At 43.4% G+C, this 20571-nt stretch overlaps 1 protein-coding gene across 2 annotated transcripts in view; it reads right to left on the bottom strand.

Annotated features, from left to right (window-relative positions):
- ULK2 (unc-51 like autophagy activating kinase 2) overlaps positions 1–17017 on the bottom strand; it is a 163035-nt gene extending 146018 nt beyond the window's left edge. For both annotated transcript variants that reach the window (XM_089676621.1, XM_089676620.1), the window contains exons 1-2: positions 16624–17017; positions 7921–8013 (exon numbers count right to left, since the gene is read on the bottom strand). In XM_089676621.1, coding sequence (XP_089532747.1) covers positions 7921–8013; positions 16624–16713 — 183 coding nt within the window. In that variant the 5' untranslated portion in view covers positions 16714–17017. The remainder of the gene's footprint in view (positions 1–7920; positions 8014–16623) is intronic.
- Positions 17018–20571: the final 3554 nt, after the last annotated feature.

Consider the following 20571-nt stretch of genomic DNA (forward strand, 5'->3'; position numbering starts at 1 on the left):
GTATATTAGATTGTGTTTCCTTGTGAGACCAAATGATTGGCAAATAATAGTTAATGCATGGTATAAAATGTGTTTAGTAGAAATGTGTTGAAACAAAAAATGCCATGCTTGAATTCTTCTTTAGGCATTACTTTATGCTTTCCCTTTAAAGTCAGCACCCAGAAATACAAAGTGGGAGTTATTAGCAGGTGTATTGTTTCTTCTACAATCACCTTTTTGTAATCTATGCCTGAATGAAATGCATTCTCAGAACGGATATGAAGATTAAAGGATCAATACGTCAAACTATTATTATTTTATACTAATATACAGTGCTCAGCATAAATGAGTACACCCCAACTGATTTGTCAGAAAACCTTTACTTTCTTTTCAGAATCAACATTCTCTATGGGACACTACACTACAAAATACTCCCACAAATGCGTGCCATTGATTGCAAACAAGATTTGTTCATTTGCACACACAAAAAAAAGTATTTTTCCTAACAAATTCATTCTAGACCATTTGCCAAAAATGAATACACTCCAATGAAATTCTTAGGAGCAAATCTAAAATTGTAGACCAAAAAATCCTAATTAACAAGAATTCAACTACAGGGGAGTCTAAATATTTATTAAACAGGTGTCCAGCAGACAGTTGATTATAAAAGGGCATTATTTAAATAAAACCCCTTCCCATTTCATGCTTTCAGCAATGGCACCATATGCAAGAGAAATGTCACAAGGCCTAAGAAAGAAAATATTTTTTTACACAAGAAAGGTGAAGGCTACAAAAAAGATCAGCAAAGCTTTACTTATGAGTCAGAATACTGTAGCAAAAGTGATACAAAAATGTAACAAAGAGGGATCTACAACCGTCTCACAGAGACGTCCAGGCCATCCACAGAAGTTACCACCTCGGCAGGAATGTCTTCTGATAAGGGTTGAAGAAATTTGTCATGCAAGTTCACCGCAGTTAGCTAAAGAAGTAGAAAACCAAACTGGGGTGATTGTTTCCAATGACACAATATGGCATACACTGCAGAGGAATGGCATGCATGGGTGTCGTCCACGAAGGAAGTCTTTTCTAAAGCCCAAGCACAAAAAAGCCCACCTAGAATTTGCCAGGTCCCATGCTGAAAAACAAGAATACTGGGACTCTGGAGTAATGAGACCAAAATAAAATGTTTGTGGAGCTGATGGCTTCAAAACTGTAAGGTGTTGCAAAGGTGAGGAGTACTCAGAAAAATGCATGGTGCCTAAAGTGAAACATGGTGGTGGCAGTGTCCTTCTGTGGGGCTACATGAATGCTGCTGATACCGGGGAGCTGCATTTCATTGATGGCATCATGAATTCACAGATGTACTGCTCTGTATTGAAAGAGAAGATGCTATCATCACTCTGCCCTTGGGCATCATGCACTTTCCCAACATGACGACAATGATCCAAAACACACATCTAAGGCCACATTTTTTAATTTCTGTTCAAGAACAGGGTGAAAGTGATTCAGTGGCCAAGTATGTCTCCTGACCTGAACCCATCAAACACCTATGGGGAATTCTGAAGAGACAAACTGAGAACACTCTCCTACCAGCATCTAGGCTCTAAAATTCTTGAAGAATGGAAAAAGATAGATGTTGCAACATGTTGCCAACTTGTTCATTTCATGCCGAGAAGACTTGGTGCTGTCCTTACAATCATGGAGGTCATACAAAATACTAGATGTAATAGTTTTTGTTGTGGGGTGTATTCATTTTTGCAACAACTAATTTGAGTAAAACTGAAGATTTTGTCATCTAAGTTATATTATTAACCTTACTTTCATGTAATGAGCTAAATAAATGTTCTATAAAACTCAATTTTGTCAAAATATTGGAAATTGTTCTTGTGTTCATTGAGATATTGATTAAAATCTTACTCTTCAAAAGGGGTGTACTCATTTATGCTGAGCACTGTATATGAAAGTAATCATATATGCGTACAAGTAAACATGACAAGTTTTTGCATGCAACCTATTTTGGCATTAGTCTTCTATGGGATTAAAGAACAGGAAACACACTATGTGCATGAAAGCACCACCCTCAGATTACCATTTATCCAAAATCTCCTCTGTTCAGCTAAACTCCTAAAAGTTTAACTACTTATCCTGGATAGTTTGTATAAACTGTTAATTTGTGTGAGCCTTTTACTAAGCCTGAGAACTTTCTATATACCAGCAATGATCATGCTTATATTGCTTCAAATAAAGCACACAATATGAGTTATACTCCAATATAAAATGTCAGTCCTTTGATTCCAAGTAATCCAGCATGGTACATTTCTTCTACTCACTAGTATACACTAGTGCTAAAAGTATTAAGGCTGAATTTCAGGCAGACAACTAAATACACACAAACAAAAGCATACAAAATCAGTTGTTTTATCTGCAAATAGAACTGCATCTCTCTCTGTCCTGATTCTTAAGCCAGCCATAGATTAATTGAATGTTGGCCAGTTCAGCAGATGACAGAAGTTACAAGATTTGCTCTATGGGCAGGCTGGCAGTACTGAAGTTGAATGTTTGATCAACTCAGTACAACCAGCCTGTTGGATTTTTTACATGTGATCACTGCCAGCGAATATAGCTGCCAGCAGTAATCATTGTGCTCTGCCAGAATGGAAGGCTCTCTGCTGGTAGAACACAATAGCAATGCGGGAGAGATTCCCTCATCAACACTGACCGTGTTGATGGGGACAATCCAGAGATTTTCTATCCTGCAACCCATGGCTGCACGAAAGAAAACTGCATCATCCATGGCTTGCTTTACAGAGCCCTGGTACACAAAACAGCTCGGTCTGGCAGGGGAGAAGACATGGATTTCTCTAATGCAGTGCTTACTGGTCTTGTCACTCCTCCAGCCTAACAGGTAAAAGAGAAGCAACAGACTAATTTACTCATCCCTCTGTCACTCTGTTCTCACCTTCTATCAGCATGCTTCTTGTTAGAACAGGACAACTACAGCACTCTAACTGGCTCTTTGTACTGTTTTTCCCCTCTAGAAGTCTCAGCTCCAAGTCAAATTCAGGTATTTACACTGCTTACACACAAAATTATGTATTAATGATAAAAGAGCTGCATTAATTTGTGTCTTTTATACCTGCCTGAATTTCAGCTTAAGGAACCCTTTGGGGTCCATTTCCACTGGTGTGATTTAACAAGCATGCTCTGATGAGCTAAACACATCCAGTATGTCATGGTTCCCCACAATAAAGATAGTGTTTGTTCCCATCCCAGCACTGCAGTGCGTTTAGAAAACTACATGCCCGTTTTACTAGGTCTGTGTGTTAGCAGGGGCAAATGGCAACACATCAGAACACATAATATGTTGGCAGCAGGTATTGACGCATTGACAATAACAAGCCTTGGTCAATTGCTGATAACCTTATCCTGTCCAAATTCTAAATTCAAAAATGCATTCAAAACTCATGTCAATGCACAAAGGAAATACATGTTGACACATGACAATTCACCTACCTAACGGTAAAAAGACATACCTCTGCGCACATGCATAGATCTAAATGGCCCCTAAGCCTGGGCCCACACTGATGCTGTGTGGCACATCGCATGTGATTCACACAGTAAACGCACCGCATTCTTGTGCTAATCACATGCGATTTCGTGTGGTGCAATTTGAGCCATACATTTTGTATGGTTCAAATCACACCGCATCCACACCAAAAAGTGCAGGACCCTTTTTTTCCCCCGCACCAGAATCGGATCACATGGGTGTTCACGTCTATGTGATCCGATTCTGCATACCGCACCACGTTTTGCAAACTGATTTTGGTGTGTCGTTAACTTAAAATACACACCTGCAGCAGTTCGTATGAACAGGGTTTGATAATGAGGTGTGGAAATCCCACAAAAACCAATGTGAATCATGCACCGCATCAGTATAAACCCGGGCTTAATGAGAGTATATATGTAGGCTGGCATTGCTGACTTTCTACATAAAATGCTAGCCATCTCTGGTTGACTTTAATACAATCTGAGTCGTTGACAGAATCCAAATCTGCATTGTTGCAGGCAAGTGATTTCACAGATATTCAAGCCAGCTATCTTTAAAAAAAAAGAGAAGAAGACCACAATAATGGCAGGCTATGCAGTTTCTACAGAGATCTGCACCTATTAGGGCAAACAATAGGGCTGGAGACTAGCCCTGGGGGGAAAATGCCATAGCCAATATATATAGGGTAAAGTAAAGGAAAAAACCTTACGGGATGAGTTTTCCTTGTACAACCACAACAGCAATCAACTTTACAACAGTGTTATTGGAAATATATAAAGAAAATGTGTGCTACAAACGCAGCCATGTTCCACTTGTCAGCATATTAGGAGGATATTGGTGATCAATTAACATGTCATTGTGTTGCAATTTTTCTTCCAGCAGCAAAAATGGGGTTAACCAATTACTAAAGAGATTACCTTCAGAGTATTGCATGGCATCTGTTTTATCAAAGCTAAATAATCTTCTTTGTAGCATTAATTTGCATTTTAAGCACCCAGAGGTTTATCATTGAGATTTGGCCTCAGAGAGCAGATTTCTTGCTCAAAGAGCTTGTACTATATTAAAATAATTTATGTTCACCAGTGATAGGGAATACTAATAACCACAGTGGTGAAATAACAATTTTTTAGCTGAACATTCATCTAAAAAGGTAAGCATAGTCACCGACATTTTTTCTTTCACTACAGCTACAGTCACACCTGTATTTTTTCATGCGATATACTTTCATTGCAGTGTGTTTCAGATACATATTACATGCGTTACCAAAAATGCAGCAAGCAGGGTTTTTTTTCGTTGCACTAAGGGCTCATTCACACTTGGCTGTTTTACCAACACTTGCCAAATGCCCCTATAGAATTTGGCAAGCGTTGGTCCGGCATTTGCGGAGCGTTTTTTAATGCTCGGCAAACGCTATGCAAACGCGTGGTTTAGCAGTGGTTGCAAGGCGTTTGCCGAGCGTTAAAAACGCCCCACAAACGCCTATAATGCAGTTTGAATGGTGTTACAGCTCCGCAAACTCCCCGCAACCGCGTCACAACCGCACACGCCGGCCAAGCGTTTGCGGAGTGGCACCATAGACGTGAATAGGAGGCTTCAACGCCTCCTGACTCGACCAGAGGCGTCCGTTTTGCCACGACGCGACGCAAACGCTCCCGTTAGAACAGCACCATGTGCTGTAATGTGCAGAATTGGCAGAGGCGTTTGGGAAGTGGCAAAAATGCTTCCCAAATGCCTCTCTGCCGCCTGCACACAACACTAGTGTGAACGCTACGTTTAAATGCAGGGGTAAGGCTGACCATAGATTCTTCTTTTTTTTTTTTTTTTCAATCAGCGGGCAGACCAAAAATTAACAGACTCCCCCATGCACACAAGCGACGTAGACGGAGGAATCCTCATCGCTGTGCCACTGTATTCTGACAGCAGGACTCCCCCACTGGCAGAAAACATTTCTGTTTGACAGAAGTTGATGTTAGCAAGCAGGAAGGGTCATAGATGGATCGAAATTCATCTGGTCTCTGCTGAACTGACCAAATATCGATCCATCTATGGACAGCTTAAGAATGGACCCTAAGGACATGGAAGGTAGATGGAAGAATGTGTGAAGTGTCAGTTCAGTCTCTTTTAATGTGCTCCAGGTTGGAGGCCTGTCTGTGGAAAGCCACTGAAGTGGATGGCTAAGCCCAGCCTGAGCACTACATGCAACATCTGGGACAGAATAAAGTTAAATGAACGCAAAGTGCTCTCTGAGCTTTTCAGCTTAGTAAAAAGGTTTATGTTTTGAAGTTAATGGTAGATGGCAGACATTGAAATGGTTGGCAGAAGTTGAAAATACCCCCTTTTGGCAGTCATGTGAATGAGATCCTGTACAATGCTTGACTCTTCTTTATTAGCTTAGGTACAAACGTAAGCACTATTTAACTGCATGCTACAAAATGCAATGACTTATAGCAAGCAATGGCCAGTAATCACTGCAGTTGCTAAACTAACCTACAAAGCTTACACGTCATTAGTGGACATAGCATGTTTCTTTACATAAACTGATATTTTGGGTCCGAGTGGCAACAACAGATGGAACCTCATTGTTTTCTGATGTTGCCGAGATTCCAATGGCATGACCTCCCCACGGTAATTTCTGTCTAAAACAAATCCTGTTACACAAGAGCATAATGAAGGTGTTAAGATGGCCATACATGGCTCAAATTTCAGCCAAATTGGCTGAAATTTGAGCGGTCGGTGGCATTGAAGGCACCATCAGACTCTCATGGAAACATTAAAGGAGCCACATGGAAAATTGTTGGCCAAACAGGGACTGCATCAAATCAGAGAGCGGCAACTATTCCAGTATTCAGAGAACTGAGTGTGTTGACAATTGTCACAATGCAATAGCCAGCAGAAGAGATTCCCCCATCCATGTTGTTTAGTGTGGCTGGGGAAACCATCCAGAAAAAAAAAGTAGAATAGAATAGCAGAACAGAATAGCTTGCAACTGGCCAGCTCTGCATCCCGTACATTGGCTGCATTCACTTCTGCTATAAGCTGATGGTCACTTCAGCAGTCAATACTTGTGAGCATAGAAATCCCCCACCCCCAATTTGAATAGAAAAATAAAAGAAGATCCAGACAGAAGGGTTTACAAAATTAATTTGACTATATTTAGTGATATATATTCTAAACTCTCCAACAAAAACCTACAATAAACCTGTGGCTAAGCTATAGACATTCACATATTTGTCAGTAAAAGCTTTCAAATGTACCCTCAATAACCTTAACTACAGGCACTGTGGAGCAATTCATTCTCACAGCATCTCAGTTTGCTCTTGCTTCCAGTGTACCAACTCTGTAATTACATTAGAGATAATAAGACTGGAAAGACTCCAAGTCACTGTTAGAAGGGGGAGCAGGGTGAACCAAGTTTGATCGAAGGAACTTGGGACTATTTTAACGCATCTGATGTGAAATGGGAGGATGAATTGCTCCACAGTGCATGCAGCTACAGAGGTCAGTGAGGGCTTGTTTTAAAGCTCAAGTACTGCTTGTTACACCAGCAATGGGCAAACTACGGCCCGGCGGACCTTTTAATCCGGAACGCGGAGCGTGGCAAACATTGGCTGTCAGGATGTAGGCGGGGCAGCGTGACGAACTCCTCTCCTCTCACAGTCCGCCCTGAAGACCGGAACGGCGCGGGAACACGGCGAGAGGAACGCGCGGAGCAAAGGTAAGTGAATTGACACAATATGGGGAATGAATTACTATAGGGGGGATGAATTACTATATGGGGGATGAATTACTATAGGGGGGATGAATTACTATAGGGGGGATGAATTACTATGCTTACTATGGGGGAATATTACTATACTTACTATGGATGGCATGGTAGTGGCTGGGCTGGCCAGCAGCTAGTCCGGCCCCCGGGTCCAATATATGAACCCATTGCGGCCCTCAAGTCAAAAAGTTTGCCCACCCCTGTGTTACACCAATGTTAACATGTGAATATCCAGCTGCAGGTCCACTTTACAGTGTTTTCCCCTACCAATTAACCTCTTCACGCCGGCTGCAGCACACAGATGGGGCTAGACGCCGAGCGGCCGCACATTTGCGTTCTATTAAAAAAGGACATATGTGCCGAGAGCGCACGCCCTGCACGCTCCCGGCACACGTCTAGTACTCACGGAAAGGTCCCGATCTCCTCTTTCGATCGGGACCTTTCCCAATCATGTGACCGCCGTGACGGCGCGTCATGGCGGTTACATGACCCTAAACCCCACCCTGCCTCCCAGCTTCTGGAACCCTTAAAAGGACTGGGAGGCACCGGCCTGAAGGGGGTTAAAGTATATTTATTACAGACACAAGATGGTTGATATATCTGTTTCTATTTTTATAAAGAATACACTTACCTTCAATATCTTTATCTCTTTGCCAAGTAGGATCTGGGACTTTGACAAGTTCTTTTTATTAATGCTTTTAATCGCCACCTCCCAGTCTGTTTTCTGCAAAATAAAGTACAAGATGAAACCACTTAGACATGTTTTCCCCCAGAAGCATGTGCTATAAATTAAGGAACAACATAAGGCCAAAGTTATTATGCCCTGTTGAGCTTCATGTTGCTTTGAGATCTTGGCAGAGGCAGTTGACCCTCTTGCCAAATCCCTTGCATACATTTGTGCCCAGTGACTGGCACATATTTGCAATAAATATTATAATCCCAAGCAGGTTTAAAGCACAGTGATGACATGAAAAGGTGGCAGAAATACTGCAAACTGAAAACGAGATATAGAACATTTTACAGCTCGTGTGGATGGAAATCCAGTTTTACAAGTGGCCACTAGGTCAAACTCTCCTGCATGTATTTATATAAACACGCAAATTAAATGTCGCTGTTAAAAAAAAAAAAAAAAAAAAAAGAAGAAGAGCACAGAAAAGGTAAACATTATACAAATGCTTATAGTAAACCTGTCATGAATGAGAGAAATGTCACAGCATTGCCATTTCGAGACCACACAGAAGCTCTTTGTCAGGCATTCCTGAGTGGCCTTGAAACATTTTGCTTGTGATATGATCACTTTAAACTCTTGGACAACTGACCACAAATCCACAGTGTGCCATGTTCTTATGTAGGCTGATACCTGTTAACCTGCTGGTGGATGTTACAGCATCCAGCTACTTGCAGGCCATATCCAGGAACATGTGTAAAGGGAATATATTGGGTTCTAGCCCTCTGAAACTCTACTGGCATTGGAGTTCCTGGCTCTGCACACCTGCTGTGGACATTACAAGAAGGTACAATCTTCCTGTTGGATTCCTTTCTCTACATTGTGGTGGATAAAATTAGATTGCTTGCTGGAACACACAAAAGGTAAGCAGGAACATGTAAAATCTCCAGGTGGGCAGAAATAGAAATTGTAGCAGACAGTATCTAAGACATTTAGGCTACTTTCACATGGAAGAGTTTTTGAAGCGCTTTTGCATTAAAAAAAAAAAAAAAAAAAAGCACCTGAAAAGTTAAAGTAAAATGCTTCTCTATGTATGTTTTCACACTGGGGCTTTGCACTTCCATTGTGGTGTAAAAATCCTGCTTGCAACATCTTTGGAGCATTTTTGTGCAGATAAAAAAAAAAAAAAAAAAAAAAAAAAACACGCACCAAAATGCTCCTGCCCATTGAAATCAATAGAAAACGCCTCAAAAATGCACCTGAGAAGCGTTTTTGATGCAGTTTTTAAGTCACGTGTACTTAAGAAAAAAAATGCTCCAAAATAGCAGGAAAAAAGCTCAGTAAAAATGCTGCAAAAACGTATATGCGTTTTTGTGGCAGATCAGTGTGAAAGTAACCTTACAAAGTCAGGTGCTGCACACCAGATGTCATAACTAAAATATCACTTGTGTGTGGACAAATCCTTTAAATAGCCCACTACTCAAGAACCTAGACCAGCAATGGGCAAACTACGGCCCGGCGGATCTTTTAATCCGGCCCGCGGAGCTAGGCTCATCTCACAGTCCGCCCTTAAGACTGGTGTAGCATGAAAATCTGTCTCCTATGAGGATCTGTCCCCCTCGACGTATCTGCGCATGTGCCGGAGATCGCCGATCGGCTGCTAATGCCTGAAACTGGCACATGCGCAGATACGTCGAGGGGGACAGATCCTCATAGGAGACAGATTTTCATGCTACACCGGAACGGCGCGGGAACACGGCGAGAGGAACGTGCGGAGCAAAGGTAAGTGAATTGACACAGGGGGGACTTAATATGGGGGATGAATTAATATGGGGAATGAATTACTATATGGGGGATGAATTACTATGGGGGGTGAATTACTATGGGGGGATGAATTACTATATGGGGGATGAATTACTATATGGGGGATGAATTACTATAGGGGGGATGAATTACTATATGGGGGATGAATTACTATATGGGGGATGAATTACTATAGGGGGGATGAATTACTATAGGGGGGATGAATTACTATATGGGGGATGAATTACTATATGGGGGATGAATTACTATATGGGGGATGAATTACTATATGGGGGATGAATTACTATGCTTACTATGGGGGAATATTACTATACTTACTATGGATGACACATACACATCATTCATCTACTCTTGGTCCGGCCCCCGGGTCCAATATATGAACCCATTGCGGCCCTCAAGTCAAAAAGTTTGCCCACCCCTGACCTGTCCCCCTCGACGTATCTGCGCATGTGCCGGAGATCGCCGATCGGCTGCTAATGCCTGAAACTGGCACATGCGCAGATAAGTCGAGGGGGACAGATCCTCATAGGAGACAGATTTTCATACTACACCGAAATGGCGCGGGAACACGGCGAGAGGAACGCGCGGAGCAAAGGTAAGTGAATTGACACAGGGGGGACTTGGGGACTTAATATGGGGGATGAATTACTATGGGGGATGAATTACTATAGGGGGGATGAATTACTATATGGGGGGTGAATTACTATGGGGGGGTGAATTACTATGGGGGGGATGAATTACTATGGGGGATGAATTACTATATGGGGGATTAATTACTATGCTTACTATGGGGGAATATTACTATACTTACTATGGATGACACATACACATCATTCATCTACTCTTTGTCCGGCCCCCGGGTCCAATATATGAACCCATTGTGGCCCTCAAGTCAAAATGTTTGCCCACCCCTGACCTAGACCAACATTCCAGACTGCAAACCTTTATCAGAGGAAAATTCTGTCATGAAGAAATATGGAAGCTGACCCAGCTGATCTTTTGGAATTTCTTGTTGCCTGTACTATTAAATTGACACAGCAGATCCAATCATTTCTATGCCGCAGACCTGGAATGAGCTTTCAGACCATGAGAGCTGAAACACAGCACCTAAAATGACCTGATCTAGACCCTCAGCAAAAAGAACAAGTTACTGTTATATTAACAATTACAGCCCCAATTTAACATACAGGTGTAACTCAAACAAAAACTTGCCAAAAAAAGGAGGGAAAGGGTTTCAAGCTCTGTGAGTTTTACTGCTGTCTGGATTCTTGTTGGGGCCATTACATTCTATTTTAAAAAGGAAAAGGTCTCTTTAAAAAGTATTACTAAACCCATGACCCTTCAGTCAATATATCCAGTCTTCAACAGTACATAGAACATGGAAATGCAATTATTTTAGTAAATATAAACTGTTAAATACCTTTTCTCATCAGCAGTTAGAGCAGTCTTGTGACTTCTATCAGTGTTCAGCAGGGCACTGGTTAAAGCTTGTAGGAGGAGCTTTCATTATACTCTGACTGTTCTATAAAGGCTGCGTAACCCCTAACCCTCTGGCTAGACAGCGCTGATTGGCCCTGTGCTGATCTCATGCACTCTCCCTCCCAAAAAAAAAAACTAATTCTAGCAATACACATCAAACAGAGCATGTGCAGACTTGCCACTGCTGCTCTTTGTCAAATGAAAGAAGGGGAGGATCAGACAGCCTTTTTACACTATGTATAGGATTAACTCCTCAGGTTCCACAGTGAGTATAACAAAAAGGCTTTAGCCCCGGTTCACATATATGCGGCCGTGCGGGCCGCGTTTTGCACGGGCACAAGAGCCCATTCATTTGAATGGACTCACGTGCCCGTGACACGCAGGGAAGATGTCCCTGCACTTCTTCCGGAAACGCAGCCCGCACAGGAACCTCGGTTCCCAGTACGATTGCATTTTCCAGTGTGGGCAGCGTGCCATTAGAACTATTAGCACCCGCCCGCGGGCCCGCATTGCTCTGTGCAGGTGGTGCGGCTGCACGGGTTTTCATGCGGATCCGCAGCGGCACCACCCGCACAGATATGAACCTAGCATTACTGCACATACAGAATTATTTTACCATTGCGGGTTTAGTAACACTTTATTTGCTGGACACATCCCAAATGAAGAGATTCCCTTCACTAATATTGGAACATGAATAAAAATATGTCTTCCTCAGTGGGAACACTGTGATAAAAATCTGAAAGCAGTTCTGGCCAAAACAGGTAAAAAATAAATAAAAATGTACCCAAATCTCCTGACTCCTCTTTCCTGTCCCCACTCCAGCCGCGGATGGGGCCAAACTCCCAGCCCTTTCTCCTCATACAATCCACTTTCACAAGAAGATTAGGCCACACACTGCAAAGCTGTTTCTTTGCAAAGAGGAAAAAGGTGGTGATGATACACCTGCTAAGTTCACAAACTTTACTGCCTACTGGGGCTTAATTATATGACCGCTATATGTTATGGAACACATCAAAATCATCATCATTATTATTAATATAGGATTTATATAGCGTCAACAGTCTGTGCATCGCTTTACAAAATGAAGGCATACATTACAGTTACAATATAATTTGGTACAAGAGGAAACAGAGGGCCCTGTTCATTAGAGCTTACAATCTAAGAGGAAGGGTTGAGTGATTCATGAAGAGTCATAAAATCTAAATAAAGATTTTAAAAAGGGGCACACAAATTTTTTTTTTTTTTTTTTTTAAACACACGTATGTTCAGTACAACAAATGGTTTACATAGAACCTACAAGAAGGGATTTATTTGAAATATTGAAAGAAATAAGCCTGCCAGGGATCAGGCACACATCTTTGTCACAAGTATGGGAAATGTGATAGCAGCAGGAGAGGATGATCACACAGACACTGAATATCCAAACAGGGATTCCATTCTGTATGTGGTAACTACAAAAACACTTAACAAATTAAACCCTCAGTCCTACATTTCAATTTCTGGGACTGGATACATCATTGGCTATTAAGCTCAAATGATATTATGCCAAAAGCAGAGTGAGCCTGCCAATAATGACATCAAGGAGAACCATTTATTCTGACCCTGGACATGTGTCAGCATCAACTTTAAAGGCAAACCTATTGAAACAGTTTTTGTTTTAATCTTTTTATTATGATTTTAAATAGTAATACGACTGTACAGAGTAACAAAATCATGTACCAACTTGAACTGTCTACATAGGCAAAATGTATGCAATGGCGACAATAACAAAAAAAAAAAAAACACACAAAAGGTTTAAAAGAGGAGGGGTCCAGCCAGGACCCCATAAAGAGTCCATATTTAAGTATGAGGAACTGCATCAAGGTGATCAATTATAAAGAGTCCTATGCAACACTGTATAAGTAGGTAAAGAGATCTGTCACGTTTTTCATATGAATCCAGACTGAATCACAATCGATATCTATGACCAGGCAAGTGTAAACGAACGTACATCCAAGTCAGTTTACAGCCGAAGAAAGAAACAGAAAATGTATGTGTCCTTCTCCATTTTTGTGCACGCAAGCAGAAGTCATCATTTACATCCATCACATCTGTTTTTTTAGGCAAGAAACATATTTTTGTTTTTACATTTGTCCATCTATGACTATGTTCTTCAACAACAATAACAAAAATAAAAATGGACATGAGAACGATGAATGTATACTGATCTGAACTGAAGACTGATGCAAAAGGATTCAATTTTCATAGATATCAGTTTCCATGATGGAACAGATAACACTTATGTCAATAACCCTGAGAGCACTCAGTGCATTCGTTTTATACTGAGATAGACAGAATCAACACAGCCGGGTGTTTAGCTAAATATTCACTCCATGCTACTTAAAACTAAACATGAGCTTTGTTCAGTTTTGTTCTTCATTAAAAACACTCAGCCATCCACTGCTCTGAAATGAGATCAAATGTCCAATAATAATTCAGTGAAAACCACCCTAATGGGTAAGTCTCCATTGTTTCTTGGACTGAAGTGGGTCTGCAGTGTAAAACTAAAGCTGGCCATGCATAATCCATCCAGTTCAGGAGGCTAAATCTCAATCCGTGCGTGGCCCTCTCTGCTCAACAGAAGTCACATTGATATTTGATAAAGGGACATGTTGGAAAATCTTCCTCGATCAGTGCTGGATAGAGAAATCTATTAGTTAAAGCAGAACTTCAGCCAAAAGGGGAAGTTTTGCTTGTTTGTATCCTCCCCCCTCCCACATTTGGCTTTCTTTTTTTTTTTTTTTTTGGAGGGGGGGTGGATACCTGGTTTTGACAGACTGACACAGAAGTTTGCCCCCCCCTCCTCCTTCTTCCCCCACAGCCTTCTGGGACACTTCACAGGTCCCAGAAGACTGCAGGACCATTCACAGTGCAGCGCCGCACAAGCATGCATAGTAGGAGCGTGGATGTGAAGCCGCAAGGCTTCACTGCTGGTGTCCCTGGTTGAGAACATTGCTGGAACCCAGGACAGGTAAGTGTCCTTATATTAAAAGTCAGAAGCTACAGGACTTTTAATATTTTGGGAGGGAGCCTGGACCTGTGAAAAATCAGTTAAAACTAAGTGTATGGCCAAAAGTAATTGCCAAGCAAAGGGACTATGATTTACATCAACACACTTTATAGAGAAACGTATAAAGCTAGAGCAAGCCAAAAGCTCTAAACAGTATTGTGATATGTTAAAAATGCAAATTTAGATGATTATTTAGGTAGATCATTTTCAAATGCACACAGCTGCAGGTTCTACATAACACACAGTCACAAGAAAAACAAGGACAGACTTTGGAGTGATGCTGGTTAATATAACTATTGGAAACAAGAATGAAACCTGTGGATTGCCCTATAATGACAGCACTTAGGGGCAAGTGTTACAGTGTGTGGGGTCATCTAAAAGCTTCAGCACCCAACACTCCAGGGTTTGATATCAAATACAACAAAGACACAATGTTTTTATTTTTCTGCTACACACTGGTGTCACTACTCACTGACACTGCTTTCTGGGATGGAAGCACCAACTAATGTGGATCCAATAGTCTCAACATGTTACCTGCATCTAACAGAGAAAAACACAGATCTCTCAATATTCTGTACGGGAAACTAGAACACTGTCAGCAGTTTGGAAATCTAATTCCTTATAAAACTATAGAGCGGTTTGGAGTTACACCTATTTCAGTAATAAGGAAGAGGCCAAGTAGATCTGAATACATCCATAAAAGACTGAAGATCCAGATAATGTACTGCTGGTCAATTCTTCAAATGTAACAAGTTTCAACAACCAGCCTTCATCACACAATCTATACAATATTCAACTATTTTAACATGGACAGAGAACCCCTGCCAAAAGGTAATATATCTACAGCCCATGGTACATTAGCCTGGTAGTTGGTGAACAGAACAGCCAGCCTTTATTTGGCAGGACGCTGGTCAGAACGGCCACCCTTTTCCGCTGGCGAGACGCTGGGCAGAACGGCCCCCTACCGCTGGCGGGACGCTGGGCAGAACGGCCCCCTACCGCTGGCGGGACGCTGGGCAGAACGGCCCCCTACCGCTGGCGGGACGCTGGGCAGAACGGCCCCCTACCGCTGGCGGGACGCTGGGCAGAACGGCCCCCTTCCGTCGGCGGCCAACGGGTAGAACGCCGCTGCTGCTGGTGGGTAGAACGCCACTGCCGTTGGCGGCCGGCGGGTAGAACGCCACTGCCAGGTAGAACACCACTGCCGTTGGCGACCGGCGGGTAGAACGCCACTGCCAGGTAGAACACCACTGCCGTTGGCGACCGGCGGGTAGAACGCTTCTCCAATTGACTGTTGGTGGGTAGGATGCTTCTTTAATTTACGTTTGGTGGATAGAATACTTTTCTCATTGGCAGGCGGTGGGAAGAATGCCCTTCCATTAGCGCTCGGTGATTAGGACGCTTCTACCAATGGCGGTCAGCGGGAGGGATGCTTCTTCCACTGGCGGGAGGGACGCTTCTTCCACTGGCGGGAGGGACGCTTCTTCCACTGGCGGGAGGGACGCTTCTTTCTTTGGTGGTCAGTGGGTAGAATGCTCCATCCATTAGCGGTCAGTGGGAAGAATGCTTCTCCCATTACCAGTTGGTGGGAAGAATGCCTCTTCCAATGTTAGTCAGTGGGAAGAATGCTTCTTCAATGGGTAGAATTCATCTTCCATTGGCAGTCTGTGGGAACCATGCTCCTAATAGTGGTCAGGAGGATGCTTCTTTCATTGGCAGTCTATGGGAACCATGCTCCTTCCATAGGCGATCAGTGAAAAGGTGGTCACCCTTACAGAAAGCTAAAAATATCTTTGTTGTCGTTGGTTACTTTTCTGTAAGACAAAAATTGCTAGTTTTTCCAGGAACCCCTAGCAACCTCTTTAGGAACCCAAGGATTCCCCAAACTCCTGGTTGGGAAAGGCTGGTATACACAGTACATCATTGGGGCTGTAGATCTCTTCTTTGGAAGGGTAAGCTTTGCAAGTGGTGTCCTCAATGGACTGACCCTCCCCCCCCCCCCATACCTGGGTTGTCATGTACATTACATAGTCCCTCAACACAGTGGAATGCATGGTTGATTTCCAGTCTGTAGGAAATGATGAATAATTCAGTATAGGGAGTCTGATCCTTGAAGTGATCGGTGGTATTTGTTGATAAGTGTGGAGGGTGTGCTGAGCTGTCATCAATATGTATTCTCTCCCTGACACTATGGATGAGGGCACAGGCAGGCTATGGATGAGGGCATAGGCAGGCTATGGATGAGGACAAAAGGAGGCTATGTCCCCTGACACACAAAGACAAGAGCGGTTGTCACCCCACCACCATCCTCTTACCTTCCTGTGCCGCCCTTTGAACACCACGGCGAAGGCTCCATGCCCGATCAGGTCCTTCCTGCAGTACTCGAAGTCTCCCACCACCTCCATGTTGGGGCTGCGGGGCTCTCATTCAGGGGCCCCCCGCACCTGTCTGCCCCGCTGGCTCCACTCGCTCGAGGGCACGTCACTGGCGATCCGGGCAGCGAACATCCTGCATGTCCCGTGAGGGGCCCGCCGCTCAGGGCATTGACATGTCACATTATGTCCAGGGCTCGGCAGCTCTGTGCCCGACCTATACTGGAGCGCAGGCCATCCTTCAGCTATGCCCAGCTTCCGTCGCTTTGTGTCTCCGAGTAACGGCAGAGAATACAGCAAGGACCGGAAGCGGGGAGGGTATCCACTGCAAAACAGAACCAGGTCCAACCCCACCCACCTCGCTGGGCTGAGCCAATCGGCGACCGGGGTGGAGCGCACCAATTAGAGGGAGGTTCCGCTGGCATGAAGAGCCGTAGCGAATCAGGGCAGGACGCTGGCATTAGAAGGGCGGTGGGCGGGGCTTGTTTGGCTCTGCGGTGTGCTGGGCTGTGTGTCTGCTGGAGATAAATGACAGGGAGGAGATAGGCTGAGAACATCACGTCTGCCGGGGGAGGGCTCAGCCTCAGTCACTGGGGAATAGGAGGTCAGAAAGTGCATTGCATATGTGCTATGGGTCAGGAGAGACAGATAACAATGATGTAGGGCACATCAGCCCAAAGCTATTAACACTGTATCCCTTGTGAGCTGCTATGCATCAAAAGAGATATATAAATCCAAGTAACAAGGAATACATAAAAATGTGCGCACAAATAAATATGTAAATAAAAAAGTATCCCCAGTAATCTGCTACATAAAATGCAAACAATGTGCACTCTCAATCACTGATATCTAAAATAATATATTAGAAATCACTAAAAATAATGTATACCAGCATCCATGCACTCTAAACCTGGGTTCACACTGATGCGGTGTGGAATTTGCACCGGTTTCTGTTAACGACACCCTGAAATGAGTTCGCAAAACGCGGTGTGATGTGCAGAATCGGATCGCATGGGTGTGAACACCCATGCGATCCGATTCTGGTGCAGACTAAGCCCGGGTTCACACTGATGCGGTGCGGCACACCGCATGTGATTCGCACAGGAACTGCACCGCATTCCTGTGCAAATCACACTCGATTTCTGTGCGGTGCAATTTGAGACGTACATTTTGTATGGCTCAAATCGCACCGCATCAGCACCAAAAAAGTGCAGGACCCTTTTTTAGTCCGCACCAGAATCGGATCGCATGGGTGTGAACACCGATCCGAATCTGCACATCGCACCGTGTTTTACGAACTGTTTTCAGAGTGTCGTTAACTTAAAATACACACCCGCAATGGTTCGTGTGAGTGGGGTGCGATTATGATGAGATGCGGAAATCACACAGAAACCAGTGCAAATTCCACATCGCATCAGTGTGAACCCAGGCTAAAAAAGGGTCCTGCACTTTTTTGGTGTGAATGCGGTGCGATTTGAGCCATCCAAAATGTACAGCTCAAATTGCACCACACAGACATCGCATGTGATTTGCACAGGAATGCGGTGCGGTTTCTGCGCGAATCACATGCGGTGTGCCGCACTGCATCAGTGTGAACCCGGGCTAAATGATCTTCATACTCAGGGCTTTTTTTTCTCAGAGAATAGGTGCAGGTAGAACTATTATTATTATTACAGGTACTTATATAGCGCCGTCAATTTTGCGTAGCGCTTTACATATATATATATATATATATATAGTACATTCACATCAGTCTACAAGTTCTGAGTCACCCTTGTCTCCGGCCCCTACCCATCTCTAAGCACCATCTATTCGTTCTATCCCCTATCCACCTCCTAGTATCACCTCTTTTATAGAAAACTGAACCAAGTATCGTTTTGTGCTGCTAAGTCATTTGCATGGAATTTGTTAATGATAACAAGAAAATGGACAGCACAGTGGCTAAATGGTTAGCACTTCTGCTAATGGCAGGAATACAGTGATCAGTGAAAAATTCTATATACTGACACTGTACTAATGGCAAGGGCTGGGTGACGGGGCGATCAAAGGGTCACATGTGCTAATCTAACGTGTGCAGGGGCAGACTGACCATTTGGAAACTCAGGCACTGCCTGAGGGCCCGGGGTCAGTAGGGGGCCCCATGAGAAACCCCTGGTACCTTTTTCATAGGCTTTTTTGAGTTTGGGCAAGGACACAGGGGCCCCATGATCCCCCTATTGCCCGGGGGCCCCATGAGTTGTTAGTTCGCCCCTGCATGTGTGTGTGTAAAATGTAGTGATTTTACTCAGAGCTGTGTTCTCTCTTCTCTCCCTGGACCAACCTGGGGGCAGCGGGGGGCGCAGGCGCGTTCGCACCCCAAAATAGAAAGCAACGTAAGATTATGTCGCTTTGCCCAGAGCTGCTGCTCACCTGCAAAATGTGGGTAAGCAGTTGGCAAGTAGTTAAAAGAATTCTCAATACGGTTTTTGTTTTACATTTTTCTTTTAAATACTTTTATCAGAATAGTACAATGTTACCATAGTAACAATGTACTACTGTGGGGGGTGATCATTTTTTACTTCTTTTACTTTTTTTTTACACTTTGCTTTGTGGGAGAAATAAAGATCATTTCTCCTGCAATGCAAAGCTTGCTGTCATGAACCTAACTCATTAATGAACTGTCATGAATGAGCTATGTTTTTGACAGCTCAAGATCTGTAGTGATCTGTGATTGGCTGGAGCTGGGGACATGGTACAGGGTGCGTGATTGGCCCCATGTTTCATGTGACAGCTGTGGGCCAATCACAGCTCACTAGGAAGAGAAGCAGAGCTGTTTTGAATCCAAACCGCTTTGCTAACATTGAGATCATGTGATCGCATTCACTGGCATCTTCATTCATGGGCGGGGTGTGCTGCGCACCTGCTCGGGTGCGCGGCGCCCCCTGTGTTAGTAGAGCCAGAGTGACGTACCTGTACGTCGCTTTGCCTGTAGCTGCCATCTGTCCGCAGTACATTGCGGGCAGGCAGTCGGGAATCTCTGTTATGTTTTTATTGCTCTGTCTGTTGTCTGACTTTTTTACTTTGGTCACCAACACAGGAAGTAAGGAATGATCACTCCAACAAGGAAGCAATAAAATATCACCCAATTTCCAAGTTTTTTTCTTAGCACGTTTTAAAAAATGCTATAATTTAGCTGGTTATTCGAAACAACTTTCCTGATTTTTCTCAATGAGCTTTGTATCCACCAATATTTTCTCAATACATTTTTATTGAATTTTACAATTATCCATTTCAAATAAACAGTATGAAAATTCCATAATGCAACCAAGTCAGTAGAGCATAAAAGTGGCCTAATGACGCTTGTAACCAACATAGTATAGTAATGGCTAAAGCTGGCTATAGATGGACTGAAATATGTCCAGCTCAGCAGGGGCTGGTCAAATTTCAATCTATATTCTATAGCCATTCCTGTTCGCGAGAAGTCGATCTAATTATCCACTTCTCATGAATGGGCTTGTTGGAAAATTCTTGGCTGCAGCGCTGATCAGAATATTCTGGCAGTAGAGGAGTCCCCTCTGTCAGACACAGTTACACAGCGGGGAGGAGTCCTCTGTCCACCTCGCTTATGTGAATCAGGGAATCTTTTGATTTTTTTTTGTTGATCGGCCATAGCCAGACTCAAGTATGCCCAGCTTAAGAATAACATTCCTAGGGCCAGCAATAAAGGGTAAGGGTTGGGAAATGACATTCATTAATGTCAATGCTGTTTTATTTGGTTTCTGAGCTGTTTCAGTGTTTGATATTGTGTATAGGTGGAAAGGTTTTAAGAAAACCTTTGCTGACTGCCATTGCTTGCTGAAAGTGTTGGATGCCTGGCTGCAAAATGATTAAATGGCATCAATAATTTCTGAG

This window comes from Staurois parvus, unplaced genomic scaffold (assembly GCF_062004578.1).
Source record: "Staurois parvus isolate SC_StPar_1 unplaced genomic scaffold, SC_StPar_1.0 ptg000172l, whole genome shotgun sequence".
Taxonomy (NCBI): Eukaryota; Metazoa; Chordata; class Amphibia; order Anura; family Ranidae; genus Staurois; species Staurois parvus.